Genomic DNA, 13713 nt, shown 5'->3' on the forward strand with positions numbered 1-13713 from the left:
GGGGCGCAAGGTGAGGCTTGGTCTGGCCCTCGATGTCTTCATCTGCTGTTTGGTTCCGTGCAGTTTCATTTACAGGGCATAAAACCAGTCATAGATCTATAATATTTTAAGGAACATAACATAACAAACATAACACAATCTAAAATAACTATTAAGAGTGCGAGACAAGAGTGGCATGCCAATACCAGGCCGTTTGTTTCTGCCATGACTGCAAAGCACAAATCTAAACAGCATTTTTGTGCTTTAATATGAGGTGTTCTACTTTAAGGAATACAAGCATATTCACCTGCACAAGGTGATTTTAGTATGTAGCATCTAATGAGTTTTCCATTGTTGTCATTTTCATTCCTAATTCATTACATAACTCCCTCTTGCGGGCAAGTAAAATTATAAAGTTTTAATCCTTACGACACACATGACAAAATAATTGTGTTAAACTGTTAAGAGGTGTGTTTGTGTCTGTGTGTTGCCAGATCGACAATGTGCAGAGCTTGATGACGTGCACGGGGGTGTTGGTGTGTGTCGGTCGTGAGGCTTTCAGTCCCTTGCTCGTGGACTTCATCAGGAAGAGCTCAGAGGAGAAACTTCCCGGTTTGGGCACCAGGTCCCCTGGTCTGGGCCCTAGGACCCCTGGGAATGGGGCCCGTTCCCCAGCCACACAGGGATTCCGGTCTCCCCCTTATCGGGCCCGCTCCAGGGCGAGTGAGTACAGTGAGGGCCCTGAAAGCAAGAAAAACGGTAGGTAGTTATGAGTAAGGCTGAGAAACGTGTTTGCCCATCGATTAAATAGGTGCAGTGAATCTACAATTAAAATTAAAGGTAAAATAAATTTTGAAATGTATGAGTTAATTTTCTTGCTTTGCTGCAACTTTCTTGCAGTGAATTTTGGCCTAGAAACCAAAAAGAGCATCATTCACCCGCGCTCCGATTCCTCAACCCGCTCGACTCGTTTCTCGCTGTCCTCAGACAAGTCCTACCCCAACTCTCAGGCGAGGCCCGCCATCATCAACGACGACATTGAGAAGCGTGTCTTGGTTAACAAGGACGGCAGCTTGTCAGTGGAAATGAAAGTGCGCTTCCGCCTCCTCAATGATGAGTCCCTGCAGTGGTCGACGCAGATCAAAAAGTCTGGCTGCCTGAACAACGAATGCTGCCCTTCGAGGGATGCCCAGCCCCGCTACCTGCAGCCAGGCCAGTCAGAGAGCTGCTCGGAACCTGACTCTGTCCCCTGCGACCCAGAGGGTGCCAATGGATATGCCGGCCAGCACATACAGCGCTCCCTGGAGGATAACCACTGCCCCTGCTGCTACCAAAGACGGGAGCAGCATTACGACCTGTGGGAGAACCCTGCACACAGCCACAAACGGCCTCCGGTCCCTCCCACCGATGCATTCAGACACACCCACACCAGAGTGCGACACACGCACTCCTCCAGCTCCTCCTCCTCCTGTCACTCACGGAGGGTGGTGTGCAGGCGAGCGAGACTCTCAAAGTCCGGGGAAGGCTCTGGTTCGGAGCAGGGCCAGGTGGTGCAGGAGGAGCTGTGCGTGACGGAGGAGGTGCAGAGCAGGGTGGAGGTGGAGCAGGGTGAAGACAGGGTGGAAGTATGCACCATCAGCCGGTGCTGCAGCAGCATGGGTGTGACCACCACCGATTGTATCAGACGGCCCCACGATACGAGGTCAGGGGAAGACAATGAAGGCGATACGCCCCAAGAAGAGCTGATGTTGTCAGACGGGGAGGATCGTCCACAGTCCACCATCAGCAACTCCTCACGCATTCTCCAAGCACTGAAGGAGGACCAAGATGAAGAGGATGACGATCTGATCCCAAGCGTCTCACGGTGCTGCCAGTGCGAGCCATCAATGTGCCCGGCCTCCCAGACTCTCCTCACACCTCACCCAGCGAGCAACCTTTCAAACTGCTCCGCCCATTCCTCCAGACCCAGGAAGAACGGCAGGTCAACCTCCACCAGCCCAGCGCCTTGTTCTCAACCAGAAAGGGAAGAGAACGGGAGCAAGGCCTCTTCATATCACTGTCAGGCTGCCACTCCACATTCAGTGGCCATGGGTGAGGAGATAGACCGGGCTGCCAGCTCCAGCTCCAAATTGAGCCAAGCCACTTATAAGTCCACTAAAACCAAAACCCCTAATCCAGAGGAAGAGGGGACAGCTGATGATGAAGATGAAGAAATTAAGGAGAAGGCTGTGAGTAGCCTCTCAGCAGGCGGTGGCCAGTCCAGGGCCTCGAGCATGTGTATTCGATGCGGGGGTTGCAAGCGGGGGACCACACCCGGGTCCTGCACTTCAGCCACCTCCAACGGTAAGGCAGGGGGTTGTAGTAGCAGAGCATCACAGAGCTCACATCATCCTCTGCCAAACCAAGAGAATGCGGATGACTGCAGGGAGGATGAACGAGCTCCAAGCTGTGTGTCTGATGCAGGCTCTCATGTTACAGCAATCTCAACACGATCAAACAAGTCCAACCTCACCCAAAATGACTGCTCCTCTACAATATCCAATGTATTTGAGGGCAGAGCAGCCAGTGCATTTTCCCAGGCATCCAACCGACCAAAGCGCTCCAGCTCTGCAGACCGAGAAGTGGTGGCATCTCTCACTGCCTCAGCTACAAGCCACAGGTCTCGCAGATCTCAAGATGTAGAGTGTGAGAAAGCTGCAATGGATGAGAAGAGAAGCACCAGTGCCCTGTCAGCCAAGACCAACCTGTCTTCCAAATCTATTAAATCCCATAAGTCAAGCAAAGTTTCAGGGAGGGCAGTTTCTCATGACTCTGAAATTGCTGATGACACCGAGGAACACCGTGCAAGTGCACTGTCTGCTTGCTCGGCAAGGTCTAATCTTTCAACCAAGTCTGACAAGTCCAATTGCAGTCAAACAGCTGCTACTCCTGACAGCAAAACAACAAAAGGAGATGCTGAAGAAGGCGAAGAAGAGCCACAGGAAAAGGACACGAGACCCAACAGCGGCTTGTCTGCCAAGTCAGCGGCATCTGCAAAGTCAAAAGCTTCAGCGAGGTCCACTACATCCCATAGGTCACACTGTAGTCATTGTGCAAAAGTAGTGTCTCCAGACATGACTGCAGATGATGGCCCAGTTATAGATTCAATAGTTGGAGATAAAAAAGAAAAGCTGCAGCAGGGCCAGGAGATAAAGGAGAGAGCAGCAAGCGTCATGTCTGCAAAATCAAATCTGTCTACAAACTCTAGCAAATCCTTCAAAGCTTCAGAGAGCGCACTTTCTCCCAAGATGGAGGTTGCCGAAGAAGGAACAGAGAGGGTCGCAAGTTCAATGTCCGCAAAATCGGCTCAATCCAATGTGTCTGTTAAGGACCCAAACAGTAGAGGTGGAGGGGATGAAGGCGAGCAGGAAGGAGAGGGAGTCTGGAAGAATACGGGCGATTGTGACCAAAGAGCAGAAAGATCAGCCAGCGCCTTGTCTGCTAAATCAACAAGTTCAAACTTGTCTGTAACATCTCACAAATCAAAATGTGTGATTTTGACAGCAGCCTCTTCAACTAGTGATACAGCTGAGAAAGAGATGGAATGTGAAGGGAGAACCCCTAGTGCCATGTCAGGGAAATCAAACACCTCAGCAAAGTCCTCAAAGTCTCACAGATCCAAGTGCAGTGGAGCTGCTCATCTTCAAGATCCTAATTCTACTTTTGCTATTGAGACCAATGGAGAAGAAGACCATAAAATAGAGCAAGTTGCTGAGGATGAGCCACCAGAAGATCAACCAACCAGCCCTCTGTCACTAGGAGCAGATGAGAGAGCAGTGAGTACCATGTCCGCCAAATCAAAATCTTCAGCCAAGTCAAGCAGGTCTCAATGTTCAAAGTGTTCAAAAAGACTTAGACCTCGTCCTAAAGGACCTGATGTTTTCACAATACAGACACCAGAAGTGACTGATGAAGATGAAGTGTGCGCTGTATCTGTTCCATCTGAGAAATATGATGCATCAGCTTCAAAGTTAATTTGCAATGACACATGTGACATCCCTGTGGTTGAAACAGAGGAGGTAGATAAAGAGGATGAGGAGGCTGATGAAAGCACACCAAGTACAATATCTTCTAAAACTGCCTCCACAATAATAGCCCACACTGCCACTGTAAATGGCCCTGGGAGATCAAAGAGCTCTTTGTCTGAGGTGTCCAAGTTGGGTCTAACACTCTCCTCCAGCAAAACACCCTCTTCGCGGTCCCCTTCACCAAAACAATCGAGGTCACCAAAAGCTCCGGCTTCTTCCGGCACTACCCAATCACCTACCAAACAGCTGTTAACTGACCTTGGATTGGTGGTGGAGGAGTCGGAGACCAATGAGCGGGCATCCAGTGTCCGATCATCCAAGTCCAAAAGGTTGAGGAAAGAGTCAGTTGACACCGAGCTACCTCTAAGTCGAGCCTCCTCATGGTCGATCTCTCTTGGTTTGCCTGAGGACCAAGACCAGGAAACTGGTGAGTCGGATAGTGTGAAGTCCCACATCTCCTCTCACACCAATGTTTCCGGTAAGAGTAGAGTCAAGACTCCCAGTAATCAAAAAATGACAGCACAGTCTGCTGTGGAGGTGGAAAACATTACTGAATCCCAAGCCTTGGTAGAGTCTGCATTGCCTCATAAGCCCATCTGTAATGGTAGTAGAAGCCCACTGTGTCCAGGTTCTAAACCAGCTAATATCCCTACAATTGAGACATCCGGGGGGAGTGAAGAATGTGAGAAAGGGGGACCGCATAGGTCATCCTCATCAAGAAGCAATCTGTCTTCTAGAAGTTGTAAGTCTCATAAATCCTCCTGTAAAGGTGTCAAAGCATCAACTCCAATGGGAAATGATAATGAAGTGGAAATACGCAAGTCTCCCTCAGCTAAAAGAGCCGCCAGCAACACAGGTCACCTGACACCCTCTGACAACAGGACCTCATCTGCGTTGTCATCATCGAGTGCTAAAGTTCGAAGCAAGACCCCTGTCAGAGTAAGCCCTAATCCCACAAATGGTGAGTCAGCCTGCGGGAAAGAGGACATCATGGATGAAAATCTCTGTGTTAGCGCAGAAAGGCCTCAGTCTGCAGCATCTGCTTGCTCGAGTACAAATCCGAAAGCCTTGAAGGAGGAGAGGGAGGAGGAAACATCAAATCGGACCTCTTCAAACTTGGAGGTAGAAGGTCACAAGAGCAAAGCTGACAAGTTAAGTGACAGTGGCACTATCAAATCATCAGTCAAGACGTCCAAGTCTAAGAAGAGCATGACACATGAAAAACTCTGCCCCTTAAACAACTCTACACAACCAATCATTAAGGTAGACAACTCCAGCAAGAGCACTCTCTCTCAGTCTCTTTCTGCCCCGGACCTGCTGAAAGAGACCATGGCTACCGCTCGCCCTCTTAGCCAACAGTCCAAAGGCAGCGCCATCAGTGCTAAGACCAGGAGTGAGAAGAGCCAGAGGTGCCACAGACACAGGAAACAGAAGGAGGAAGAGGTGGAACCAAAGCTGACTCCTGCCTTCCTGCCCAACGCGTCCCCAAACGAGGTTGTCAGCGATTGGCTGATGAGCATTCCGGCTGACGGGTGCATGCTCTCAGTGGGGGACTTTTTGAGCATAGGAGGAGAGGAGGAGAAGGTGGTGGAGGGGGAAGAAGAGAATCCTGCAGATGGGAATGGGAAGGAGGCAGAGACAGAGCAAATGGAGGAAGAAGATAAGGACAAAAATGGAGGGACAGAGAAAGAGGAACGAGCTGACATTGGTGATGCCAAAGACGTGGAGTCAGACCCCACCCCCCAAGCTGCTGGGGTCACATCCTCACACCCGGACCCCCTGAACTTCAGCAGTGAGTCTCGGAAACGCAATTCATCGGTCGCAGTGATGAAGGTTTTGCTGAGCCCGTCCCTAGGTCGATGTCACAGCTTACCAGAGGTAAGTCAGTGTAACTAAAATCATAAATATATCCGTGCATCTGTCGGCTTGTTTGTCTGTATCTGTTCACATTCACCGGAACCAGCTTGTCCAGTTTAACATATCCAAATACAATCCAAACAGTGTTTTGACTAATCCTCCCTGTTTCCCATAGATGTCTCCAGTGTATGGCCGCAGGCTTGGTGCCTCGGCCAAGGGGCTGCTGGACTGTCTTGCCCAACTCCAGCTCATCGAGCCTGCACCGAACCCCACATGTGACCTGCACAAGGACCGCAACCAGCGCTTCAATGAAATCATGTGCATCTTTCAGTCCCTCTGGCTCGCTGAACCCAAGAATGCACAGGAAGCAGGGGTGGTCAAAGACCAGGTCAGTCCTCCAAGATCCTCATCCGGTGTGGATATGAGCAGTGGCTCGGGTGGATCGGGAAAGGAAAACGGTAACGGCGGCGGAGATGACGCTCTGCAGAAACTGCCGGGGGTCGGGGAAAAAGAAGAACGTTCAGGGGAGGAGGTGGATTCAATGGGGAAGGATGAAGCTGAAGAAGAACAGACCAAGACCCCTTGGTCGCCAAAGAATAGGGAGACCCTCCGGTGTCCGGACAGCCCAAAAGCCACTGAAGCCACCTCTTCGTCGGACAAGAGCTTCGCCAACGGCAGCTCTAAATCCCCCACGGACAATGAGCAGGAGACGCCAGAGGACTCCGGCTCAGGTACGCCCCCCACCATCCTGCGTGCATCGCTCACCAAGCGGGCGTCCCAGGACCCAGACCCTCTGTGGGTCCTCCACCTGCTGAAGAAGCTGGAGAAGCAGTTCATGAGTCACTACGTGGACGCCATGGCAGAGTTCAAGGTGCGTTGGGACCTGGATGACAATGTGGTGTTGGACACCATGATCTCGGAGCTGAGGGACGAAGTGAGCAGGCGCATCCAGAGCAGCATAGACTGCGAGCTCAGGAAGATCCGGGGGCGCGCCGGGAGAGGAGGGAGGTCACCGAGACCACCGCAAGACGGGCACCTGTCCATGGAGTCGACCATGACGGAGAGGAGGCGTCGGATGTTAGCGGTATAAAACATATTGTCAACGTATCTGTATTGGAATATGTGACCCACCACATGCTAACCCGATGCATTTCTAGGCAGTCTACTTTTGGCTAGACGTGAAAAAACATCGGAAATTTATTTTTTTGTCAGAAATTAGATCATGGCAGATTTATATTCCTCAAGTTGTTCCCCAATGTGTTTTCAAAACTGAGTTTGATTTCTAAATATTACATAAACATTACAAGGTCAAGGTTACCTGATCCACAAGCGTTTCACAGGGAAAAAACTCACCAACTCACTGAACTCGCAAAACAGTGTTCCCTTTGGTGCAAACATGCAGCTCATTATAGTCCTTCCATATTCCGTGTGGTGTCAATTCAGAATGTGAAACAATTTTGATAAAATAACGTTATAAATTAACCCGGACAACAGCGGGTCTTCTTCGTGTAATAAAAAACTGTTTCACTGACGCTGCTGACGGCGCCTCAGAGGACACGAGGAAGAAGAGCTCACGTAATTTCCAATATTTTAACGCAACAACAAATAAACACCAGAAGCAAGAAATTTCACTTATCTGTAAAAACATATAATCTCTATGTTATGGATTATGGGAAGTGAAATATATAATAAATATAAATATATATCGTGAAACTGTCAGCTGGAGGCAGCGGGTGGCAATTGCATTCTGGGAATTGCTGTCCCCAGTTGAAAGGTTTTCATGCGCTGAAAACTGAAATGTGTAATTTTCCTAAAAAAGATCATTGTCATAATATAATAAATACAGGAAATGGGAATGCTTAGAATTCACAGAATAATAGAGTAGTCATGCTACTATAGTGTGCATGAACTTAGAATGAAAACATTTACCTTAAACTAAAATCTTAAGTATTGACTTGAATTATGCATTGTCCAATTTTTTTTATAAATTAATGATTCTAATATTATTTCAGAAAATTGCATTCAACATTATCTCATTGAAGGAGTACAACACTACACAAATGTTGCCATATAAAGCCCTAGTTGTGTTTATAAATGAGTTTTTTGTTCTTCAAAATCTGGAAATTCTTCTAAAAATTTAAAGCCTGAAATCTCAAAACTTCTGTTTGCAAAACCTCAGTCTTTAATAAGTCATAGCTTCCAAATGATTTGCTTGATTCCCACAAGTGATACCTTGTTTTGAAGCTCCCATTCTACACTTTCATATAATGTGAAAGAACAAAAATGTCAAATTTCAAAATGTGACCCTTAAGTGGGTGGGTCACATATGTTGAAATTCAAGCATGGATGATCGCGTTCATTTTCCATGTATGAATACGAAGGTATAAGGTCCCCTCTCCAGTCCTCTTTGGCAAAACACCTTTGAAGGTATGGTTCCTGACAAAATGTCAGGAATCATACCTGTCTTGAATAGATAACGAAACAGAGCTTTGTACACCTCCAGGTCATGAAGAACCAGTCCGTGAAGACCGGCGACTCCCTCAGTGATGGCGAGACGACGGCGGATTACAGCGACCAGCGCAGCGACGACGAGTACTGCCCCTGCGACGCCTGCGTGCGCAAGAAAATGGCCACGCGGCCGGCCAGGGTGCAGCCGGCTGCGTCTGCCGCCCCGCAGATGATGGAGTTTGACCTGCTCAAGATTCTCCAGCTGAAGAAGGATCCGGAGCCCCAGCCCCAGCCCCCACTGCCTCCGGTGGATAGGCCCCCAACGGGTGAGGCCAACAGCGGTGACTCCCAGGAAGAGGCGAGGAATTTGGAGGTGCTGCCCGAAGAGGAGGAAGAAGATGAGGAGGAGGAGGAGGAGGAGGAGGAGACAAAAGAGGATATTGTACCTGATGTGGTTCTAGAGGAGACGATCCCAGAGGAGGACGAACCGGGAGAGGAGGAAGAAGAGGTTGAAGCAGGGGGAGACACTGAGGAGGCTGAAGCAGAGGGGGAGACAGGGGGAGACGCTGAGGAGGCTGAAGCAGAGGGGGAGACAGGGGGAGACGCTGAGGAGGCTGAAGCAGAGGGGGAGACAGGGGGAGACACTGAGGAGGCTGAAGCAGAGGGGGAGACAGGGGGAGACACTGAGGAGGCTGAAGCAGAGGGGGAGACAGGGGGAGACACTGAGGAGGCTGAAGCAGAGGGGGAGACAGGGGGAGACGCTGAGGAGGCTGAAGCAGAGGGGGAGACAGGGGGAGACACTGAGGAGGCTGAAGCAGAGGGGGAGACAGGGGGAGACACTGAGGAGGCTGAAGCAGAGGGGGAGACAGGGGGAAACGCTGAGGAGGCTGAAGCAGAGGGGGAGACAGGGGGAGACACTGAGGAGGTTGAAGCAGAGGGGGAGACAGGAGGAGACACTGAGGAGGCTGAAGCAGAGGGGGAGACAGGGGGAGACAGTGAGGAGGCTGAAGCAGAGGGGGAGACAGGGGGAGACAGTGAGGAGGCTGAAGCAGAGGGGGAGACAGGGGGAGACACTGAGGAGGTTGAAGCAGAGGGAGAGACAGGAGGAGACACTGAGGAGGTTGAAGCAGAGGGGGAGACAGGAGGAGACACTGAGGAGGCTGAAGCAGAGGGGGAGACAGGGGGAGACACTGAGGAGGCTGAAGCAGAGGGGGAGACAGGGGGAGACAGTGAGGAGACTGAAACAGGGGGGGAGACAGTGGGGGAGACAGAGGAGGGGGAGGAAGAGAACAAAGAAGACGTTGAGAAGGATGGGTCAGAGAAGGAAGAGTCTGCAGGCGAGGGAGGACAAGGAGGGGAGAGCCAAGCAGAAGACGGGGGTGAGGAGGTGGAGGAGGACAAGGAGGAGGAGGAGGAAGAAGAGGAGGAGGGAGTATGCCAGTGCCAGGCCGCCGGGAAAGAGGAGGAGGAGGCAAGCGACGAGGCAGAGGAAGTGGGAGGGGAAGAGATGGCAGACGATGAGGGAGCCGAGAACACCAGTGGGGAGGAGGGGGAGACAGCGAAAGAGGACGATGAGACCGGGGGAGACGAGGGGGAGGGGAGCGAAGAGGCGGAGGGCGACGTGGACGGAGGGCGGGAGAAGGAGGAGAGCGGCGAGTGCGCGGTGTCCGAAGTCAAGGCGGCACAAGAGGGGGAGACTTCCGAGTGGGAGAGCGGAGAGGAGGAAGAGGGGGAGGAGGCGCCCGGGGACGCAGAAGGGGGGGGCGGGGAGGACGGACAGGGCGCCGGGGGGGACGCCGGGGCTTCGGGTGAGGCCGAAGACGAAGAGGAGGAGGAGGAGGACGATGACGGAGAGAATGACGGCAGGGAAGGGGAGGATGGCAGGACACAGGAAGGCGAGGGGTCAGCAGAGGAAACAGCCTCCCCGCAGGTGACGGCGAGTTTGATTACGTAAAGAAAGTTGATTTCAAGTGGTAATCCGTTTTGTTTTTCCTCACTTGCGCTTGTGGGGATATTTATGTTTAACCTCAGGGCGCCGTACTTTTTTGTCAAGGATCATCCATATCGCTGCTGCGCTGCACTTGTTGCATGTGCATAACGCAAATATATTGGCTGTTTCATAAAAAGTGGCAGCTAAATAAAGTGTAGAATATGGGATCTTTCAAACAAAATAACTTAACTTTAATTATATTATTTATAATGTTTTTTTTTTGTATTTTTCTGCTCACAAAGGAATGCTCAGATGCCAGTGACAGTGATGAAAAATCAAATCAATTTCACTACAGTTAGAATTAGGGTTAGGGTTAGGGTTAGGGTTAGGGTTAGGCTTGAACTTTATAAGAGAAGTATATAAAAGACATACAACATGATACCGTATCATGTCAAAACAACAGAAAATCAAGTCAATATTATTCTTTAATATCTGCCATGTTTGTTATTATATGTGATATTGGGCTGTGATATGTTATATCTCCTATCAATTCGTATACCAATACCCACAGCAAAAATAGGAAAATTAACGTTTATTTTAGTAGTTCTGTATCCAGGGTTAATGGTTTGAGTGCTTTTATTACAAAATACTATCTCTTTGTTTGGACGTGATGGAGGTGCTTTAAGGCATTACATATGCACATTTAAGGATACATGCTGTATGCAAATGTATTACACTTGCCCTAGTTTGTTACCTTAACACCTGTTTTATTTACTTGCATCTAGTTTAGTTCTTCCCTGAAATTGTAACTTCAGTCAGTGTAGAATTTCAAAGCGGTAACTATTATGTTTCACCTCGTTATTTAATGTAGTTAACCACTTCCAAAAATCTTCATAAACTTATGTCTTATGTAAAGCACATTCCCAGCACATTTGTGGGTACTTTACCCATTGAATCCTAGGTGTTATTTAGGGAGTCTAGCTGCTGATTCTAAGCCTGTGGGAAAAAGACGGACAGCCTTATCCTGTTAAGAAGACTCAACAAAGCTGTTTAGTTTGGCATCTTCCACTGGTGTGGTCTGTTGTTTTGAAACCAAGTGTTTACTTACCTACTGAACATACTGTGTGTGTGTGTGTGTGTGTGTGTGTGTGTGTGTGTGTGTGTGTGTGTGTGTGTGTGTGTGTGTGTGTGTGTGTGTGTGTGAGAGTGTGAGTCTGTGTGTGTATGTGTGTGTGTGTGTACATATGTGTATATATATATATATATATATATATATATATATATATATATATAAATATGTGTATATATACTGTAAATATGTGTATATATGTATATATATGTATATGTGTGTGTGTGTATATATATATATATACAGATATATGTATATATGTACAGTATATGTATCTATACACATATATACAGTATATATACACATATATATGTTTGTGTGTGTGTGTGTAGATGTATGTATGTGTGCATATGTTCAAAAAGTAACAAAAAACTACTGTATATATGATACATATATTTTTATTTTATTACTTACCTGTATCAGTCCCACAACGGGGAAATTCGCAGTTTCTCTGCATTTACCCATCCTAGTATCTGCCCTATCTAGGAGCATTGGGCGGCCATGTAGAGGCGCCCGGGGAGCAGTTAGGGGGTTAAGTGTCTTGCACAAGGACACATCAGCACGCTACGAGGAGGAGCCTGGGATCGAACCAGCAACCTTCTGCTTACTCCCCATATAATAAAAATACAGAATATATTTAATTAACATTAAAATATTACAAATACATATAAATAACTTTATAAAAATTGAAAGAAGAAAAATAGCATCTTATAAACACACTTAAATATATACACTAAACATATTATATTTATCATTTTATATGTATAAAGTGTATATATGTTAATTATATTTCTGTGAGAAAATATAAGAACATATTTTGTTCTTATATTTTCTCATATCTATTTATATCTATATTGTTTCCCATTTGTCATTTTGTCATGTTTTTCAATATATATTTTTGGTACTTTTTTAAATGATCAACTGAATATACTTTCTATGCTCATTGCATATATGTATATATGTCGATATCATTTATTTGACTGTAGAAGTTTGGGGATTTTAAAGAAGCTCACGTGGCTGAGAAGAAAGTTCATTATTTAGATCTTTTGTTTCCCAAAAATCCACACTTTCCATTTATTGTTCCCCTGTAAATGACCGTAGTGGACACTGGATTCAGTTCCTCATGATGTTTTTCCCAAAAACCTTTCGCGCCAGCAGGCGGCGACTCCCGTGGTGTGCGTGACGGAAGGCGAGGAGGCCGACGGCGAGGAGTCGGACACGGACACCAAGCGCGGCAGCGACACCAGCGTCACTGGCGAAGGGGAGGAGGCGGAGGAGGACGATAGCGGAAAAGACGGGGACGTGGAGGAGGTCACGGAAGAGCCCGTGGAGACGCTCAAGCCCGACCAGGAGGACGGAGTCGAGGAGGAACCCGCCGCCACCTCCCCCCTCCTCCGCCAGCACACACGGGCGTCGGTGGAGTCGCAGCCGGGCTCCATGGAAGAGACGGGGCCTGCCGTCCCGCTGGGGGGCCTCGGGGGTGGGGCCAAGAAATCGGCCCCGTCGGCCGACGAAGGGGCCGCCGGCAGGGGGCAGTGGAGGTCCCGCTCTCCGGCCAGGGTCAAGCGGCGTACGCCCAAAGAGAGCGACGTCGACCTGGCTGACTTTTGACGGGACTCTCGGATTCGGGTTCCCGCGACAGGACATTTCCATTAGCATCGATGCTAACGTGCTAACACAAACTCAACGGCTGTCGTACCGCCACCTCAAGTCGGGGCATCTCGAATCCTCAAACCCAACCGTTAAACATTTTTTTAGAGACTATTTATTTATTTATACCCCCTTCACAAGAAAAGAGACTAAAAGCCTAGACACTAAAAGCACTTTATTACTCAACTGTAGATCCAGGCGTAGGAGGGCGGCAACGGTGATGTTTGTCCGGCAAGTCTGAACCGTAAACTTGAAAAAATAAATTTTACTAAACAACCATATTTAATATGTATTACACCAGTCGTCATATTTATCTATGATATTTAATATGTCATGTATTTTAATAGCAAAGGCAAATTGTATTTAACGTACAGCTATTTTGAAAATATGTATTTCCGGACGGTATACCGTATTTCCTCAAATAGTGACCAGGGCCAAGGCTCGGGGCTCAACTGCAGAGCGTACCAGGCCTGGCGTGTATTAGAGGCAGGCTTTAATATCTCATTCCCTCTATTTAATAAGTAAATTTAATCCTGTTCTAGTATGAATTTTAAATCGAACGTCTGGGTGCCATGGATTCCCATGGAATCGTATGGGTGCCATGGAATAACGGTTTTCCGAGTTCGCCTTGAACGCACCATTTCCTGCTTGCA

General features: G+C 48.4%; 1 protein-coding gene across 1 annotated transcript in view; it reads left to right on the forward strand.

The window, feature by feature from the left end:
• The window catches only part of rp1l1a (rp1 like 1a), a gene marked incomplete at both ends in the record, with an annotated part of 13803 nt that extends 782 nt beyond the window's left edge, over nt 1–13021 (forward strand). The window contains 8 exons of the mRNA XM_080023909.1: nt 1–10; nt 474–738; nt 880–2322; nt 4816–5924; nt 6079–6987; nt 8407–9730; nt 9866–10281; nt 12569–13021. The exon at nt 1–10 is cut by the window's left edge and continues 371 nt beyond it. Coding sequence (XP_079880035.1) covers nt 1–10; nt 474–738; nt 880–2322; nt 4816–5924; nt 6079–6987; nt 8407–9730; nt 9866–10281; nt 12569–13021 — 5929 coding nt within the window. The remainder of the gene's footprint in view (nt 11–473; nt 739–879; nt 2323–4815; nt 5925–6078; nt 6988–8406; nt 9731–9865; nt 10282–12568) is intronic.
• Between the last annotated feature and the right edge of the window lie 692 nt (nt 13022–13713).

Source organism: Zeus faber (assembly GCF_960531495.2).
Source record: "Zeus faber genome assembly, chromosome: 2".
In the NCBI taxonomy this organism is placed as follows: domain Eukaryota; kingdom Metazoa; phylum Chordata; class Actinopteri; order Zeiformes; family Zeidae; genus Zeus; species Zeus faber.